The sequence below is a fragment of the Pomacea canaliculata genome, linkage group LG5 (genome assembly GCF_003073045.1).
Source record: "Pomacea canaliculata isolate SZHN2017 linkage group LG5, ASM307304v1, whole genome shotgun sequence".
Lineage (NCBI taxonomy): Eukaryota > Metazoa > Mollusca > Gastropoda > Architaenioglossa > Ampullariidae > Pomacea > Pomacea canaliculata.
In genome coordinates, this window is record NC_037594.1 from 28,501,755 (window position 1) to 28,519,219 (window position 17,465).

Sequence of the window (17,465 nt, forward strand, 5' to 3'; positions counted from 1 at the left end):
GGTAAGGTGACCATGGTGGATATGGTGTTGGTGTGTTTCCGCTGACACAGGAGGGTAAGGTGAAGGCGTTTCACCAGTGTACCATGGTGGATATGGTGTTGGTGTGTTTCCGCTGACTCCAGGAGGGTAAGGTGAAGGCGTTTCACCAGTGTACCATGGTGGATATGGTGTTGGTGTGTTTCCGCTGACTCCAGGAGGAAAGGTGAAGGCGTTTCACCAGTGTACCATGGTGGATACGGTGTAGGAGATTCTTGATTTGTTGGGGGTGTTGATGTAGTCAGTAGTCCGCAACCAAGGAGATCCAGTCGTAGAGTAATATTTTTTTCCCATTCGGTTGGATAAATTCTAACAAAGCGAGCTGCTATTTCTTTGGTGAAATGGATGTGTACTGGCGTTTGATTGTCGTTATTAGCCGCAAAGATAGTAGGGATGTCTTGCATTTCTTGACTGACCGGAGTAAAGTCAGCTCCGTCCACACTTGTTGACACTGTGAGCTTGGTCACCCAATATGGCATTGTAGGATGACCTTGAGTTACTATTCCAGTAATAAATTCTGGCTTTGCTAGATCGACTTGTATCCACTGATCAGTATCCATAAACCTGTCATTGAAAAGAGAAGTATTATTATGGTCGGCCTGCTTCGAGACAGTAAGATACATACAGCTTAGTTAGGGTGTCTCTTATTTTACATTTTTTCTCTTACATATTTTCTCTCTCATTTCTTAAAATTCTCAGTGTACTTTTTCTCCTTCTTCCTCCTTTTGTGAACTTCGAGAAATATCTGTTTAAGCAGCGCGTATGATTGATTAATATCGTATGAATAAAATTGTCCTTCAGCATTAACCAGCATGGATTCATCTCACCTATCAAGTTTGTCTTCCGGGTCATTCTTTTAAAAGTAACTGACACAAAATGAAGATGTCAAAATTCTTGTTAAAATGAAAATGTTTGTTCTCTAAAATCTGATCGATGTCGGGTGCAGATAATGCACATGCATACACCACAAGCAGGCGCGCCTTCTGTATGGCGTTGTGCACCAGTGTACCCGTCTCTAGTGTCAAGGAACAAAGATTGAGATAGAGAGTAAGAGAGCAAGGGGAAAAATTTAATCGTCGTTGAACACAGCTCAGCTTCATAATCTCGAGTAAGTCACAGAGGTCTGGAAGACTGTGTGTGAGTGTGAGTGCGTGTGCGCATATGTTACCTTGGCATCCATGCAGACTTGGCATCAAGCCGCCCCATGTACGATTCGTGAGAGGCGTCGAATGAAGACGAGGCTGCAATCTGATCACGGGTAATAACACTCGGGGATCTGACACCCAACGAGTCTTCGCACACTGTGGGACAAAGGGGTTAAAGTGCGGGTGAGTGGGTTGTGTATCACATCGATGGATGCGTGGCACGTATTGAAAGATTGTGTGTGTGTGTGTTGTCGTCGTGTAAAAGTATGTGAGTGAATATCATTATTTATTTCATTACATATGCATAATAGGCATGCACTTGTTACATTAATGACGATGTAACGCAGAGACAGAATGTTTGTATTTTTAAGGTAAGGATATAATTTGCAAGTAGATATTTTTCTGTGTTTTAATTTATTATAAAACCACTAAATATCATCATATTCCTTCAAACGTTTTGACTGAAGAAGCACTGACCATCCCTCTTTATAGAATTTTAAACCAGGTTGGCGCAGAACAGCTTTTTTATTTGACGCAATTATATTTTAGTGAATTATTTTCTTCACATCACTGCTGTCAAAATATTTCCTAACGTTTTCACCTGATTCTTATAAAATTTTGTAGATTTGTGATTTTCATTTTATTTATTTTTTTTTTTATAAAATAGAACCTTAGTCAGACCTCTACCGGTAAAGGAAAATGGTTTTTCACAGCAATGAAATTTGTCTATTAATTGTGTAGTTTTACATTTTTCGAATGTATCAGTCAGTTTGAGATAGTTCATTGCATTACAGAAAGCGAAGAACATATTTGCAAAATATGGTAGGGATGTCATTATTACTGAATAGACGCGATCATGATCATAAACCATTTATGTAGTGTAATTTATGTCGTATTAACCCCACCTCACTAAAATATAAATTACATCAAAAGAGCTGTCCTGCAGCAACCTAAATTAAGGGAACTATCATTAGTTTGTCAGCTGTAGATGTTGGCCTATACATCTCTTTTCCTTCTCGTATGCACCATATTGATTGTAATCTTTGTATATTGTTCTGAACGAAACAAGTAAACTTTTCTAAATCGTGCTGCTCAAGTGTTTATGCCTCTCGATATTGCTTACCCATTTGGGTTACGACGACCACAGGTACCGTAGTTTCTTGACTGATGACGGGAGTAGTTCTTGTATACGGCTCCGAATGACCAACTGAATGTGGAGTTGGGCCTGTGTACCACGGAGGGTAAGGAGATGGTGTTTCTCCGCTATATACGGGTGGGAATCCGGGAGTTGGTGTTTCATCAGAGTGTTCATCAGGATGTGCTGTCGGAGTCTGGCCTGTGAACCATAATGGATAAGGCGAAGGGGTCTCTCCAGTGTAACTGGGTGGGAAGAGAGTGGATGATGTGCATGCATCAACGCAGTGGAACCTCACTTGATAGTCGAAGCATTTAACGCCGTTTGGCTGTTCGCTGTCCAAGCAGACGAGGCCATGGTTCAAGTCACACGTTACACCTACTTGTTTAGCTACGTCGAATGGGATACCATTCGGGTTGGCTGAGGTTGGTGACACGCGACACTGGATTGCCACCGGGTGCTCACAGAAAGGATAGGTCAGGCGCAAGTTAGCAATGGTCTCGTAGTCACCGCGTGAAACGGGAGTGCGAATGTCCGAGTTCATCCAAACTGTCCATTGACAGGACGGCACTGGACTCCAGGGCTGACCAGGTATCGGCGTTATATTCGGTTGAGCTGACGGTTGGGCTGTTGGGACGCCTGTAATCATCACCATCACCGAAGATTTAAAATAAACACCCTGGCGATAGAAACGCTTCACGAAAAAAAAATGTTTTTAACGAGCCTCCAGATCACATCCTTCCATCTCATCCTCAAGCAAAGGACCCCACACACGCCACCTACCTTGGCCGCAGTCGCACTCAACGCTGATTTCGTAATCGTCGCATAGACCGCTGGTGGCGGCGCTGTCGAGGCAGATGAGACCGGTGGGCAACTCGCAGATGACAGTGTCCTGATTGCGGTGGTACGGCTGCTGCGTCAGTGTGCTGCGACAGCGGATGGCGCGAGGCTGTTCGCAGAAGCTGTAGTACTGGCGCAGCTCCCACAACAGTTCGTAGTCGCCTGGGCCCTGGCTTTCCGAGCTGCGCATGTCAGTCGGCGAGTCAATGTTCATCCAGGCCGACCATCCTTGCGTGCACGTGTAGGGCAGAGTAGGCGCTGGTGTCGGAGGTGACTGAGTTATTGTAGGCGTGGTCGTAGTTTCTGAAGAAAGAGTTCGGGTGAACAAAATTATACCTATGTGCTGATTATGAGGTTTCATTCTCTCATTAATGTATGCAGTGAGTGAAAGAACGGGAGAAAGATACTCACATTTCATAAAACACTGAGGAGATGGAGGACACCCATCGGCATGGCGGGAAATCCCAACAAAGGACTCACTACCCATGCGTTATAGGCTGAGACGTTTAACTTACAACAATATCAAGAAAGTTTATTTTTATATCTAGAAACCAAGAACCTAAGCTATGGAAAGTCGAATTCCGAACAAAAATCTAAAATATTGGGACACGAAGTGTAGAGGTGAACTCCAAGTGCCGAGCAAGCTTTTGCAGCCTGAGCAGCAGGCTTAATTTAATTCTAAGAATAATTACTGAAATAGGAGATTACGATTTATTTCCTCACAGATATAACATCCTTCCTAAAGTTTGAAAACACGGCGTGTCCTATTGCAACCTACATCCTACTTTCCAACAAATAAAAGTGACAGGCCATTTTATTCATTTCAACAAGTAAGCAATAAGTATAACACATGTAAAAAAAACATACAACTGATAGTATAAATGTACTGCTGCATGTGGGAAGACTGCGTAATGAACAGAGAGAGTAAATCAAACTAATTCGCAAGAGTCAGCGTCCTTTACCTTGTGAGCAGTCACAGTATACTCTCATCTCGAAGTCAGGACACTTCGCGCCCTGAGGCTGGTTAAAGCACGCTAACCCAGCTTTGGTATTGCACACCATCTGAAGGTCTTCGGTCTGGGTGAGAGGTTGCATGTCTCCCACCCGCCTGCACTCCACCTGGGTAGTATATTCTTCCGGACAGATGTCCTCCTTCTTCCTGATGTCGGGCAAGGACTCGATGTCGCCCTGGCTGTCCAGGCTGTGCGTGTTAAACCACTGGGTCCAGCCAGTCTTCTTGCAGGTCAGGGTGACTGAACCCGTAACCGTGCTTGAAGACACTCCCGGGGTGGTGGGAGAGGAGCTGCCGGGTACTCCGCCTGTCTTATCTGGGGTTGCGCCACTGAAGGCGGGTGTGACTCCAGGACTGACTGTTGGTGCGATACTCGAGGTACCAACAGTGACAAGTTCGCCTGTAAAGTAGAAAACACCTAATTTGAAGCCATGATTATCGTGTTTTACATGACAATTATTACGCATAAATTATCACTAAATTATCAGTAATTTCAGATTATTTCTTTTCATCATTGAACATTGACTATTGTACATAAATCATTAATTACTCTGAATGTATAAAGATTAATTTTATAACTGCATAATTATAAACTTTTGTATATGAATTAATCATGTACTGCATGGCAGGTGTGACTAATTACGCTTTCAGTGCTGGTCTAAAGAGCTAAGATCCCACATTCGGCAGCGTTAGACTTTGATATCTTCAGACTTACAGTTGCAGTAGAAGCGCACTTCATAATCCTTGCACATCTGGTTCTGGGCCTGGTTGCTATGATAGCACGTGAAGCCACTCTGCAGGTTGCACGCGGTCACCTGGCCCGAGTACACGGAGGACGTGGGCTCACCCACAACGCGGCACTCGATGGCCTCCATGGCCTCCTCCTGGCAGAAGGCGTAGCGCTGGCGCAGCGTCGCCATATTTTCGATGTCACCCTTGCTGGCGGAGGTCGGGGCGGAGGCCGACATCCATGACGTCCACCCTTGGTAGCACACTGGCGTTATCTGCGTGCCAGTAGGCGTCGGTGAGGGGGTGGTGCCACTGGACAGTCCTGGAGCCAGGGTGGGAGCGGCGGTGGGCTTGGCGGTCGGAACCAGAGTCTGGCAGAAGCCAAAGCTGATGTGTTCGAGAACGCCTCGGCGACAATTGCTGCACAGACGATGAAATCAGATGTTACTAGACTTCGTCTTAGCCTGCATGTTTCCATTGCACATGTCCAAAAAAGACTGCAGAATTCCTATCGTGGACAATACTTGCACATGATTTGGCCAATTGTCGTGACCATATATGGACAAATAGATAAGGAGAAGTTGCAAGATGGACATCTCTTTTTTTGAGTTGGGAAGGAAAAATTTTTGGGTGCATATTGATAAATAAAAATTAAAAAGAAATCCTTCATCGTGGGTATTTTCAGGCTCTAAGAAGGAACTGATAGAATTCACTTCATGAGCAGAGAAGCGACAATACGTGGCAAAGTGTTGAGACGTTAAACCTCCGAAGTGGACGGCTCGGCATGTTGCTTAAAGTTCTAATGTCATGAACGTTCGCCCCAAAACCGTTTGTTTCTTGTGACCTTTACACCACAGATTTGCCTAACATTTTCTCGGTTACGAAATGTCTTTTCCGAGATAACAGTAAACAGGAAAGGTTATGCATGTCTCATTGCTATTCTGTAAAAGTACGTCCTTACCAGATCTCGCATGCATGGTTGCATACAGTGTCGTCGTAGATTCGCTCGCCCTCGCGGTAGACTCTGCCGTTGATGGTGCAGGAAGGAGTCTCGCACAGAGGTTCCGGAATGCACGTGACTGGAGGCTTTAGGCTAGCGTAGACCTGTCCAGGTGGGCAAGGCTCGAGGTCACAGCCTTCGAAACACAAGCCGTTGGCGTTCTGACACTCATTCATCAGTTGGTCGTACACAAGCAGGTTGTCGCAGGTTTTCTTCGGACAGGCGCTCATACAAGGATTGTAGATCTCACAATCATCGCATTGGATCGCTGTAACAATCATTAAAATCGTGGAAATTAGGAACAGTAGTTATTATAGAACTGTTAGAATAAGTTGTTCAAATAATCAGATTGAATTAGTTATTAGAACTGGATGATCTACCAACTAGAACTGCTCATTATTTATTCTAATTAGTGAAAAAATTATCTTAATTGTTAGAATAAATTCATAAAATCATTAAGATTATTGTATGTAGTAGTCAGATTTTATAAAGACAATAGAATCAGTGATTAGAAGTTATTGGAAGTTTGTAAACTGTTCTTGGCTGCTCTGTATGGCATTGCTTTGTAGAGCTAGGCATACATTGGGTAAGACAGCATTCCTTTGGCTTTAAGGAATCAATTGCATCAATATGATGGAAAGACGTTGGGGTGTATTAAGAAAAATGTCACTGTCCTCATCCCTTGTATCTATCTAAGACGTTTCCCATGTTACTTACGACACAGTTCGTTGCTTCTCCAGTTGATGGCATGCCCTTTGCTGGCGCAAACGTGTGCGTAGGCAGCGATGGCCGTGCAGAGACATTCACAGTCGCCGCCCATGTCGCAGCCACACGTGTCGTAGATACAGTGGTCCAGGTACTTTTGGTAAGGCTCCACCAGGTGACAGGCACTGAAGATGGCGGACTTGATGATGCCGCACTTCTCCTGCGCCCACGGTTTGCGCTGTGGCTCGCTCTCGCACGTGTCTGTCACGTCGGTGGAGGGCGTGCAGTAGCTGTGCAACTTCCAACTGTCGCCAAAGGCAGTGGATCTTACGACGGCGGGCCCGCCTTGAGGGGTGGTGAAGTCGTCTTTTTGGTCGCCGTTGAAGTTGCCGCACAGACCCTCCACCTAATTATGAAAAAACACATACGTTGCATACCTTGCATACGTTTTCAGCCAATCATGTGCCGTCGAAAATAAAGCACACCTAAACGCCTTATCATCATTTCTTTTACTCATTAAAGCAATGATAAATATCTTCCACCCCACTACTACCTAGTCTTGATCTTTATTATCATTGCTTTTAGCTTATACTTCTAGTCGCTGACTTTATTGAACCTTCATACTTGTTACAGCTCAGTGCCATTACCCTTACGGCACGAAATGAAAAAGAACTGACCCTTCCCTGTGCTCCGTGCTGAGTCTGACGTAGACACGCGTGCCTTTATCCCATTGGATGCTTAGGCCGAAAGGCGTGTCGATGTAGACGAAGTCCCCCACCTCTCGTGCCGTGAAAGGTGAGCCGGGATCTGGCTTGACCGACTGACCGCGAATCAGCTGCAACCTGTAGAAGGTGGGCGTGCCCGACTCGCCCACCGTGATCTCAGACTCTTGGAGCACGTGACCCCACTCGTTCCGCAAGCCACGTTCTCGGTGGTGACCTGGAAGGGAGTGGCACTTCCGTCCCTGGAGCGCACCAGCACGTAGTCACAGCTGCCCTGGAACTGGTACTCACGCCCGTCGAACGTCGTGTAGTGGGACTCACCGAGGGCGCTGCAAACCGCCGGGCAGTCGTTGATCTCACAGGCCCACTTTCTTCTCCGGCACTTGCTGCAGGCAGATTGTTTTTTGTCACCGTGCTGCTTTGATAGCGAAATGATCCTTATATCTCTGTCCCCTTATTTTTTTCATGGTTTTTGTGACAGGTAAAAGTAAAAGTTACAAAAGGTAAAATGTTCCATGGCTCAGAGGCGGTAGGGGTCAGTAAATGGTAAGTGATTGACCATGGAAAAACTTCAGTGATTAAATCTGGTGCCACTTTGCTGAAAATCTGCTGGGTGGGCAAGGAGTTTTCTAGGTATAGGCTAGAGAAAGCCTCAAACCAGTAACTTTTTGCTAAATCTTAGAGCACTCATCACTTGAGTATGAATCCTCCCAAATAACCCTTAACTGGCTTCTTACTTTAAGGACAAGCACTGAAAGCGATGTTTACGGTACTAGGTGACAATTAAACAGCAGTGATTAAGATATCAGAAGGCTATTGTCTGCTTTAGTGTGTAGCCTTGTATCAAGTGGAGATATGGAACTCTTCAGTGTCTCGCTTTTAATTGTATGGTAAATACAACTCACTCTCCATCCCATTTGTAAACAAGTATGCATTTTAAGTGATACATACGGGGGAAAAGGTACAAAGTATCGCGAACTCATTTTAAGTGATCTTTCCAGACATGAACCAAAACTGACAAAGACAGACGCAAAGGTTTCTTCATAGAAACTCACCATTGGTTACAGTCCATTGATATGATGTCACCTTCGTGGTAGGCCTTGCCACCATAGTAACACGGGCACATGGAGGTTTCGATGCACTGCTCGCCTTCCAACACAAAACCTTCTACACACTGGCAGCCGGACTTGCAGTTGGTCTCATCGCAGGCGGCGCTCTCTTCATCCAAGCTTTTACAGGTCTTGGGGCAGTTGGATATGCACTCGCTGTACACGGTGTTGTTTGGGCACAGCGGCTCGATGTGTGTTGGAATTTTCTCAATTGTCAGAGGAGAACAAGTCCACTGAGCTTTCGTGCATACGCTAATAGAAATAGCAACAACAATAATAATATTAAGAAGAATTCGTAGTAGTATATATTACATAAATAGGTTCTTCTAGTTGCAAGTAGTGCCGTACAAGTCAAAACTAGAAGCCTCCCCCGTAACTGTTCCAACCAACGACTCAGGGTGTTAACTGAGACATCTCTTCTTACAATCCTAAGAAAAGAATGATGATGACTGCGATGAAGAAGACAACGACAAAAAATAATAAGAGGAAATTCCTCAGCTCCTCTCACCAGATGTCTCTGCCTTTGAGAGTGGTATAACCTGGCGGATAGTAGCGACCATCGAAGACACATGGACAATCCTCAGTGGGTATACATTGTCCATCGTCATTCAGCGTCTGGCCGTCCGGGCAGTTGCAGCCCTCAACACATGACGCCTGGCAGATGTCGCCCTCGGCCATGTTGCGGCACGTGCGCTCGCATGGGTTCCCGCACACCTGGTACTCCTGCCCCCCGGGACACTCCAGCACTGGTGACATCCAATAGTTTCCGACTATAGCTATTCAAAATTTACGATATTGGTGCAATTTCTGACTTAGGTGTTATAATACTGGTGATCGATATGAAAGTATCGGTGACCGTACTGCTGGTGATCTATATAAAAATAGACAAGACTAGGATTCTGGTGATGCACACAAACGTGCGTTGACACATGTACGCTCCACACACCACATATATATATATACGCAAGCGCGAAAGTCACAGTTCGCACAGAAGATACGCACTGCACTCTGTGATGTTTAGACGCCACTGGACCTTGGCACCCAGCTGAGCACATGAGTCAGCGTAGCCTCCAATCATTGGGCACATGCAGTCCTTCAAGTTTTGAGTACACGAACACATATCATACAGACAGTCCTCCAACCATGGCTGTACGTCCTGCAGGCTGTGGCACGCTGTTCACAGAAAAAAAACTTCTACGCACTCTGGACTTTGTCAATGTGTGTGTGTGTGAGTGTGTGTGTGTGTGTGCTTGTGCGTGTGTCTGGAGGAACATTTTTAATGCATACATTTCTAATCCATTTCTAATATGTCAGAATGAAGTGTTATTAAAATTGTAGTAATGTAAAAATTACTCTTATTCCCTTTCTATTATTGTTCTTGCTGCCGTTAGTTTTTGTCAATATTCTTGGGTTTGTTTCTGAAACATCTAACCTAAAAGTGATAGTTGCACGAGCTACCTCATGAAATCAGTCAGGTCAATTTTATCCTACAGCTTGACTCAAGCAGAGATGAAGCGGGGAAGCAGATTAGAAAACTGGAGAAATATTTACATTTGAAGACGTCACTCTGCAGCTTCTGGCACATGTCCTGTGCCTGCTGCTTGCGCTGTGGGTCGATGTCACAAGGGTTGGGCTGCGGCTGCAGGGGAAGATTCTCGCAATTGGCGTTCGTCTTCCAGCGGTTGCCGAAGTCTCGCTCGTTGACGACCACGTCGCCATCAGGGGTGAGGAAGTCATTTTTCTGGTTGCCGTCGAAGGTGCCGCAGAGACCTTTGGTCTGGCCATGGAACGATGGGGGCACTGTGACGTAAGCGCGCGTGCGACCGTCCCAAAGGATCTTAATGCCGTTGGACAGCTCGGCCTGTTTGGGATAGGGAGAGGAGAAAGAGGAAGAAAGTACGTGAGTAAGCTGCTTGTTTCTGGATTGTATTTTAAAGACGTTTTGTGTTGAATAGAAGTTTACTATTATTATACAACGTGCCATTTCTTTATTGACAGTCCCAAATTATATCGCCGTTGAATAAAATGTTTACTAAACCTGTTCGCGTTTTCTACCTGTCCGTTACAAAAGACCCGTAAGGAAATATATATCAACTGCAACTTATCACGATGCTCGCCTTGCTTGAAATTAGGAAACTCGACAAGAAAACCATAAGAAAAGTACAACCGAAAAAAATCCCAAACATGAAAATGTCAGGAAGAGAGTGGTTTACTTACATTATGAGCATCTTAGAATCTTACTGATAATGAACTATCGAGGTGACAGATTACACAGAACGGTCAGAACCAGTTTTGAACAAGAACATTTCCTCAAGGTTAGTAATATATGAGAGATTCTACGCAGAAATGTCAAAATCGAATGCAACGAACGGAGTTAAGGCAACTCTAGTTTATTATATTACTTTTCTGCCAGCTATATATAGAATTGCAAGCATGTCGTGATGGTTAAGTAGCATAAAGAAGCTTCTTCTCCAAACTAGAAAAACAATTCTCGAAGGTAAGTACATGTATTTAGAACCTAAGAAGGTATAACTATATAGAGTTTAAATTTCCTGAAAAATTCGCCACTAATTTCATACACAACTTTAAAAAAAATCTTTAGATAGCTGATTAGTTTTCCATGCTGTAAAAAAAAACACCCAATCTCGAATATTTGTACTCGACTGTAGTCTTTAATGGGCTTTGTACACATCACAACGTACGGCAGTTTGACCTTTCCAACTGACCTGCATGAAGAGCGAGGACACCATGCTGATCTTGATGCCAGGCAGTTCCGTGTAGGGCAATTGCGTCACTTCCCGGCCGTTAACAAACAGCTGGTGATTGTGGTCCATTTGATGTTTTGGCCGTCGATGTTGATGGACAAAGATTTTGTGCAGGTCGCCTCTCCGTTTCCGCAGTCAATGTTGTCGACGATGATATCGAAGTCTTTGTCGTAGACGAGGTAGTAGGAGCATCTGCCCATGAAGTCAAAGCGGCTGCCATCGAAGGTCAAGTAGTGAGGATCACCTGTCGCGGAACAAGTGACCTCGCACTTCTTGTTGGTGCAAGACCATTTTCCACCTTCACAGGTGCTGGAACAAAAATCATATCATTCTGCGTGACTACTGCGGCGGCACAGACAAACATAAAAACTCGTAACTGTCGGCTAATAAAAAAAATGACATGCAAAATTTTGCAGGCTTTGAACCCTAACCATAAAAGCAGCAACAACAAAAAAAACCACGGAGAGTAGTTAGGTGGAATGAAGGACAAGCCCACGAAGTTTGCAAAATTTGGCTAAAGAAACATAAATAATGAAAATATAAGAAAAAGTGCACAAATTTGCAGTCTTTGACAAAGAAAAGTACACACCAGTTGTTACAGTCCTTTTGCATGACTTCTCCGTTGCTGTACAGCTGACCGTTATTGGAGCAAGGGCACTGGTCAGCAGGAATGCACTGGTTGTTGTCCTCCACAGAGCCTGGAGGGCAGAAGCATCCATCCACGCATGATTGGTCGTTGCAGACTGTGTTGGCGTTCTGGCAATTCTTAATGCAAGGGCTGCCGCATTCTTGGAACACTTTGCCGTTATGCACTGGATTGCTGTCAACATGGGGTTCGAATCACCAAAGTTAACAAGTCAGTGCACTGGAATTGCTGTATTAACATTGGACAAGAACCGCCAGAGTTAATAAACAACAAAAACTTCCCAGCGAACATGCGCAAGAGGAAAACCTTACATTTCGGTTTTATCCGTAGAAACTCTGTATTAAGACTAATGACAAGCATGGTCTGAATTTCAGCCAAAGGTGTGCGCACATAATTGATAAGGAAGTATGTGACACAGCATGTACTTACACCAAGAAATGTTAATCGTGCAACGACACATTACGTTGGTATCCATGCAAGATAAACGAACTTTTACACACAATCAATGTTTACCCCTGATTAATGTAAATATCTATCCCTGATTACCATATGTGTTTATGCGTTTACTTTTAAAAAAAGCATGCTTGTACATAGCTGTGTTGAGAGAGAGTCGAGACAGGATGTAAAGAGAGTTAAGAGCTAACTCACGGCATCTGTCGGCTTTCCGCCATGTCAGTCTGACGCCGGCGTCCATACAGGCACGTGAGTACGCCTTCCATGGACTTGCATGTACACTCGCCGCTGTCCTGGGCGCAGCAGTCCCACTTGCACGCCTCCATGAACATGTTGGGGTCTACCGCCTGTGAAACAGTTCATGTGAATCAAAACACGCTACCGTCCACTACTTTGCAACACATTTGTCTTATGTGCAAGCTACGTAAATGCGCTGACGCACATAGAAATAAGGTCAATTCGTGCACACAACACACACACATAAAACTAGAGGGAAGTGGAGAAGAGAGACAATGACAAATAAAAGGAATTAGGAAAAGAGACAGAGAGAGAGAAACACTAATGCACCGAAACATCAAAACTAAAAGAAATCCATAAAACTAACGATAATCCTGTTCCTAACTCTTCTTGGCATTCTTTAAATGCGCGAAAGCTTAGCTCGAAATGTCTGCTTACAGCATGGCAAGGCTTGAAAGCAGCATCGTTGACGATCTGAGAGCAGCGCGTGGTTGCTTGCTGACTCCTGGCGGCATCGCATGTCTGGCTTTGAGTGGAGTCCGGGCAAGGAACTGCAACATCCCACATTCACACGTACAAGTACAGAAGAACACGCACGCTTATTGTTGCTTTTTTAACGTTGCGACAAATCATGTTCGCAGAAACCTATGAGCACAAAGCAATAGCCAGAATGTTGACAGGACAAACAATTGTGTGTCTGAAGAAAAATGGTCGATTCGCTGCTGCTTACCTCCACCTAAATCTGTCTTCTTCCAGCTTGTGCCAAAGCGGAAGCGGAAGTGACGACAGCGCCAGACTCTGTGGTAAAGTCGTTGCTCGGGTTTCCATCATAGACACCGCACAGTCCGCAAGTTCTACCTTTCAGATTTCCCGTCGCCTGTAACCATGAGTTGTGTTTCCTGTTAGTCGCAAATTTACTCGACATTGTTTTAAGCTGTAAAAAAAAGTTATCCATCCACAACGAAAACGTGGATTAGTTACCGCTGAAAAGGGGAATTTTAAGAGGGATGAGAAGCAGAAGACATAAAAATGTAAAAGAGCAGTGGAAAATAGTGGTGACTGTACGAACACGTACCCTGAAGAAGATGGACTCTTTGCCGTCCCACTTGATCATGAAGCCACTGGTGCTCTGGACGGTGAGATAGTTGCCAATCTTCTCAATAACTGTACCGCTACGAGAGCCGGGGATCGCCATTGGTGTTCCGTCCCACGTGACCTGCGGGCCGCCGGCCGACTGGCGGAGGGATACCTTGCTCGAACCCAGGTACAGGTCCAGCTCGCGCTTGCAGGGGGCACTGCCGTCGCAATGGCGGTCATTGATGACGTTGACGCTAAAGGTGTTGAAGGCGCAGTCACGGACTAACACATATTCGCAAGAGCCGACGAAGGTGTAGACGTTGTTGTCGAACGTGCGGTAATGTTCCTGGCCCCACACCGTGCACATTGCCACGGCAACGGCAGGTGCACCTGTAAGGTAGAGGCTTTGGTCATTATCCAGAGACCAAGTAAACAGTAACCTTCATAAAACCAAAACCTACCATACAAACACAGAAAAGAGCTCTTGATGGTTTTGTAATGTCTAACTCAAACATCTAGCGAGAGCTCTTGTCTTAAAATGAACCTTATTCATGTAAGCGCCATCTGAAACCAGAACGAGGTCTAGTTGGCCGGTGTAGAGTCTATCAGAACGTCTGTAATACTAGATTTGGAGTTTACAACTCTACTTGCATTATCATTTTAGTTATTCTTAAACGGAAACAGTTTTCAAACAGCAAAAGAAGCGGTATGCCTCAACACCTTCGCTGAAAGCTTGAATCTTCGTCTCTCCATTTACTTTTTTATCACTTGCAAGCAAAAGATACATAGTCTGGCCGCCATATCATATCTGACATCATTTTTACAAAACAACAGTGACTGTGCGAAATGTGGCCTCATTTTGGAAAGACGGAAGAACCAAGCGTTAATAAGGGCTAATGTAGAATATGACTTCAGAGCTTAGAGTTAAAGTTTTCGTACGGTTTACTTACTCGTTGCCATGGGCCCCATGCTTGCTGTGAACGCCATCCCAGTTGGCAAAAATGACCCTGGTGTGGGATTGTTGATAACTGCGATGTCTGTGACAAATGATACAAACTCATAATTGAGATTAAAAGCGCCTTTGTTTCCAAAGATTAACTAGTTACAACGCTATTCATTATTGTGGTGCATCAGAGGCCAAACGGCAAGTGGCAGACAAGAGCTATTGCAATTAGAAATCATTCCTGTTGGTTAGGTGTTTGCGGCAGTGGAATAAGGTAAAGGTCTTCAACACACTAACACAGCATAATAAAAAATATCAGTTACAGGTACTTTATTTAAAAAAAGAACTACGTCTTTCTGCCGTCTCGTAGTATCACGTTAAGCACCGGTGGAAGACAAGGCAATTGTAATCTGCTAGTGCTGCCGCCACGTGGCGCTCTTACCCAGCACGCAGTCCGGGATGGGTCCTTTGTTCGGGGTCCACGTGCCATCAGAGCTACACCTGTATTCAGCTGCCGGCTGGGTCTCGAACCTGTAGCCGCTGGTGCAGGAGGCAGTGCACACCATATCGGACCCGTCCTTGCGACAGATTACTGCGCCGAACAGGGGACTGCTGGGACGCCCGCACAGGTCTTCCGCTGCAAGAAGAGAACAATAAGATAGTCGGCTTGTGATTCTTGCAGACAGTTTGAAAAAAAATTAATAATCATCATCAATCAATCAATCAATCATCCACTTGCTCAACAACTACTAGCCCATCTTGCCAGCATAAGGCCACATCGTGATACAAAGAATTCACTATAGTCCTTGTACATCCCAACAATTTTATTTTACTTTTTTTTGCCTCATTCAGTTTCTGTTCAAAAGTGAACAAATAAAGAGCGAAACTCTTCTCACCGATCTGGCACTGATTTCCCGAGTAGCCGCCCGGACACTCGCAGTGGTCTGGCCTTGTGCACGTGCCCCCATTAAGACATGGTCGTGTGCAAATGGCTGTCATGCAACAAATGCAGACAAGCGAATAAGAGAGTAAAAAAGTTCAATTATACAAGAAACCTTTTCTTTAAGAATCAACTTCTGCAGAGAGAAAGTGTGTGAATTTACATTAAGTTTGGATTCGCTTTAGCCAGGTGCTCCAGGGGTGGAATTTTTGGATGCGTGACTAGTCAACGATCCCTTCTCTCTATGTAAATCCATGTAATACTTTTTAGTCCATAATCTGCTAAGAAAAAAAAAATGCTTATACACCTTGTTACACTGCTGTCTGCATTGTTCTCTCGTATCAAACTTGCCGAGAAGCTATAGTGTTATACTTACGGACACAAGCTGGGGTTTCAGGACCAGTGTACCACAGCTGGGAGTAAATGTCACACTGGTGATCGATCGAGCTCTGTCGGTCAGCAAAGACGTAGCCTTGGTTACAGGTTGCAGTACACGTCCTGCAGACATAATGTTAGCTCATTTAAACAGTTATTTAGATACTTGTACGAAGTCAATCCGAATACGCGTTGTGAGTTAACCGGAAACCACTAAAACATCAGTTTGGATATTTGTGGAAGGTTATTTATGCATTTAATGACAGTTTGTTTCATACAAGCTGCAGTTATCACCAAATATTACTAAGACAATTCATCTATATTTCAGGAATGATATTAAGAGTTCTCGAAAGAAATATGTGCAAATGTTCAGTGACTAGTATTAGAACACTTCCAGAAATTTGTCGAAACTTACTGCTGGCGATATAAAGAGTAGTAATAGTTCAGTAATGTTTCACGGCCTCTACTATAATGTCGAAAGGCACAGACTACATCTGGAAATGGTGCCTTTGAGCAGTTGATACAAACACAAAATACTACAATGTTTAAGGTTAATTCAAAGAAATATTTGCTTACAAATAAAACAGATCCGCTGTACAATCGAACTTTCCGTTTTCCGGGGGTGTAGGCTGTACACAAACTGTATCTGGAGACAAATTAGCAGGTGAATGAAAGTAAAAACTATGTATAAACTGTGTTAGCATAAGCATGAGTGTACGTACAAAACATATTTTAATCAGAGGAACGCTGCTGGTGGTAAAACAAAAGGTAGCAATCGACTGTTATTGCGAGGATAGGAAATAACAGCAACAAGACAAACCCCTAAACTGTGAAACTGAAATTTATTCGTGTAAAGAGGCTTTAAATAGAAGGTGAGGGTATACCTTAAGATATGAGGGTCCTCTTTGACGGGCGAAAAATTTCGAGAAGTTCTCGCTTAAGTGAAAGAACATTTCTTTTATAAAAAAAAAAAAAAAAACACTACTCTTACTACTGCCAATCTAGCACGAAGTGCTCCAAAGGTCATACTCTAGCAAACAGCCTTTTGAATACATGCAACTAAAACAGAAAATGTGTACATGTAAATCCATAAAAAACTAAAAGATCTACAGAGGGAAAAACGAAATGCTGTCGCTTGAGGCAGAAGGCAGAATGGAAATTAAAAAGAAAAAACCAAAATGAGTAACCGCCATTGTCTATAAATAAGCAGTTTGAACCACACTCACTTTCATCTGCCTGTCGCTTGGTCCTCGACGCTCTGTAAAACAAGCAAAGATATTTTAATGAGTGAGATAAGAATGGTCAATGGAGGTAGTGGATTAAAATGTTTACAGATACCAAGGAACCTTTTCTTAAAATTTCTAAGATTTAATCAGCAAAATGCACTTTATACTGGATAAATAACCAAACACACGCACTTGAATTAATTCTGCTTGGATACAAATATGCAAGAACAGATTTATTTGCAAATGTTCGTATCTAAATGCCTATAGACTTTTAAGAATCGAGACCGACAAGAAAATTTTCGACTTTTGCAAGATTCCTCACCTGGTTGCCTGCAGGGGGCAGCACCAAAGCAGAAGAAGAGCCAATCTC

At 44.0% G+C, this 17,465-nt stretch overlaps 1 protein-coding gene across 1 annotated transcript; it reads right to left on the reverse strand.

Annotated features, from left to right (window-relative positions):
- Window positions 1–5: 5 nt before the first annotated feature.
- Window positions 6–16,658, reverse strand: LOC112564800 (mucin-5AC-like; the record flags this gene model as incomplete). Its single annotated transcript, XM_025239874.1, is given in 27 exon segments — window positions 6–600; window positions 1,205–1,337; window positions 2,305–2,955; window positions 3,100–3,459; window positions 4,119–4,568; window positions 4,884–5,317; window positions 5,859–6,165; window positions 6,615–7,008; window positions 7,276–7,487; window positions 7,490–7,710; window positions 8,380–8,685; window positions 8,942–9,179; window positions 9,436–9,606; window positions 9,985–10,294; window positions 11,160–11,266; window positions 11,269–11,507; window positions 11,788–12,018; window positions 12,493–12,644; window positions 12,973–13,085; window positions 13,265–13,303; window positions 13,306–13,411; window positions 13,610–14,001; window positions 14,562–14,648; window positions 14,997–15,191; window positions 15,451–15,546; window positions 15,871–15,992; window positions 16,446–16,658. Coding segments are annotated over 27 exon segments (6,795 nt in total), but the record flags the coding sequence as incomplete, so codon positions are not given.
- Between the last annotated feature and the right edge of the window lie 807 nt (window positions 16,659–17,465).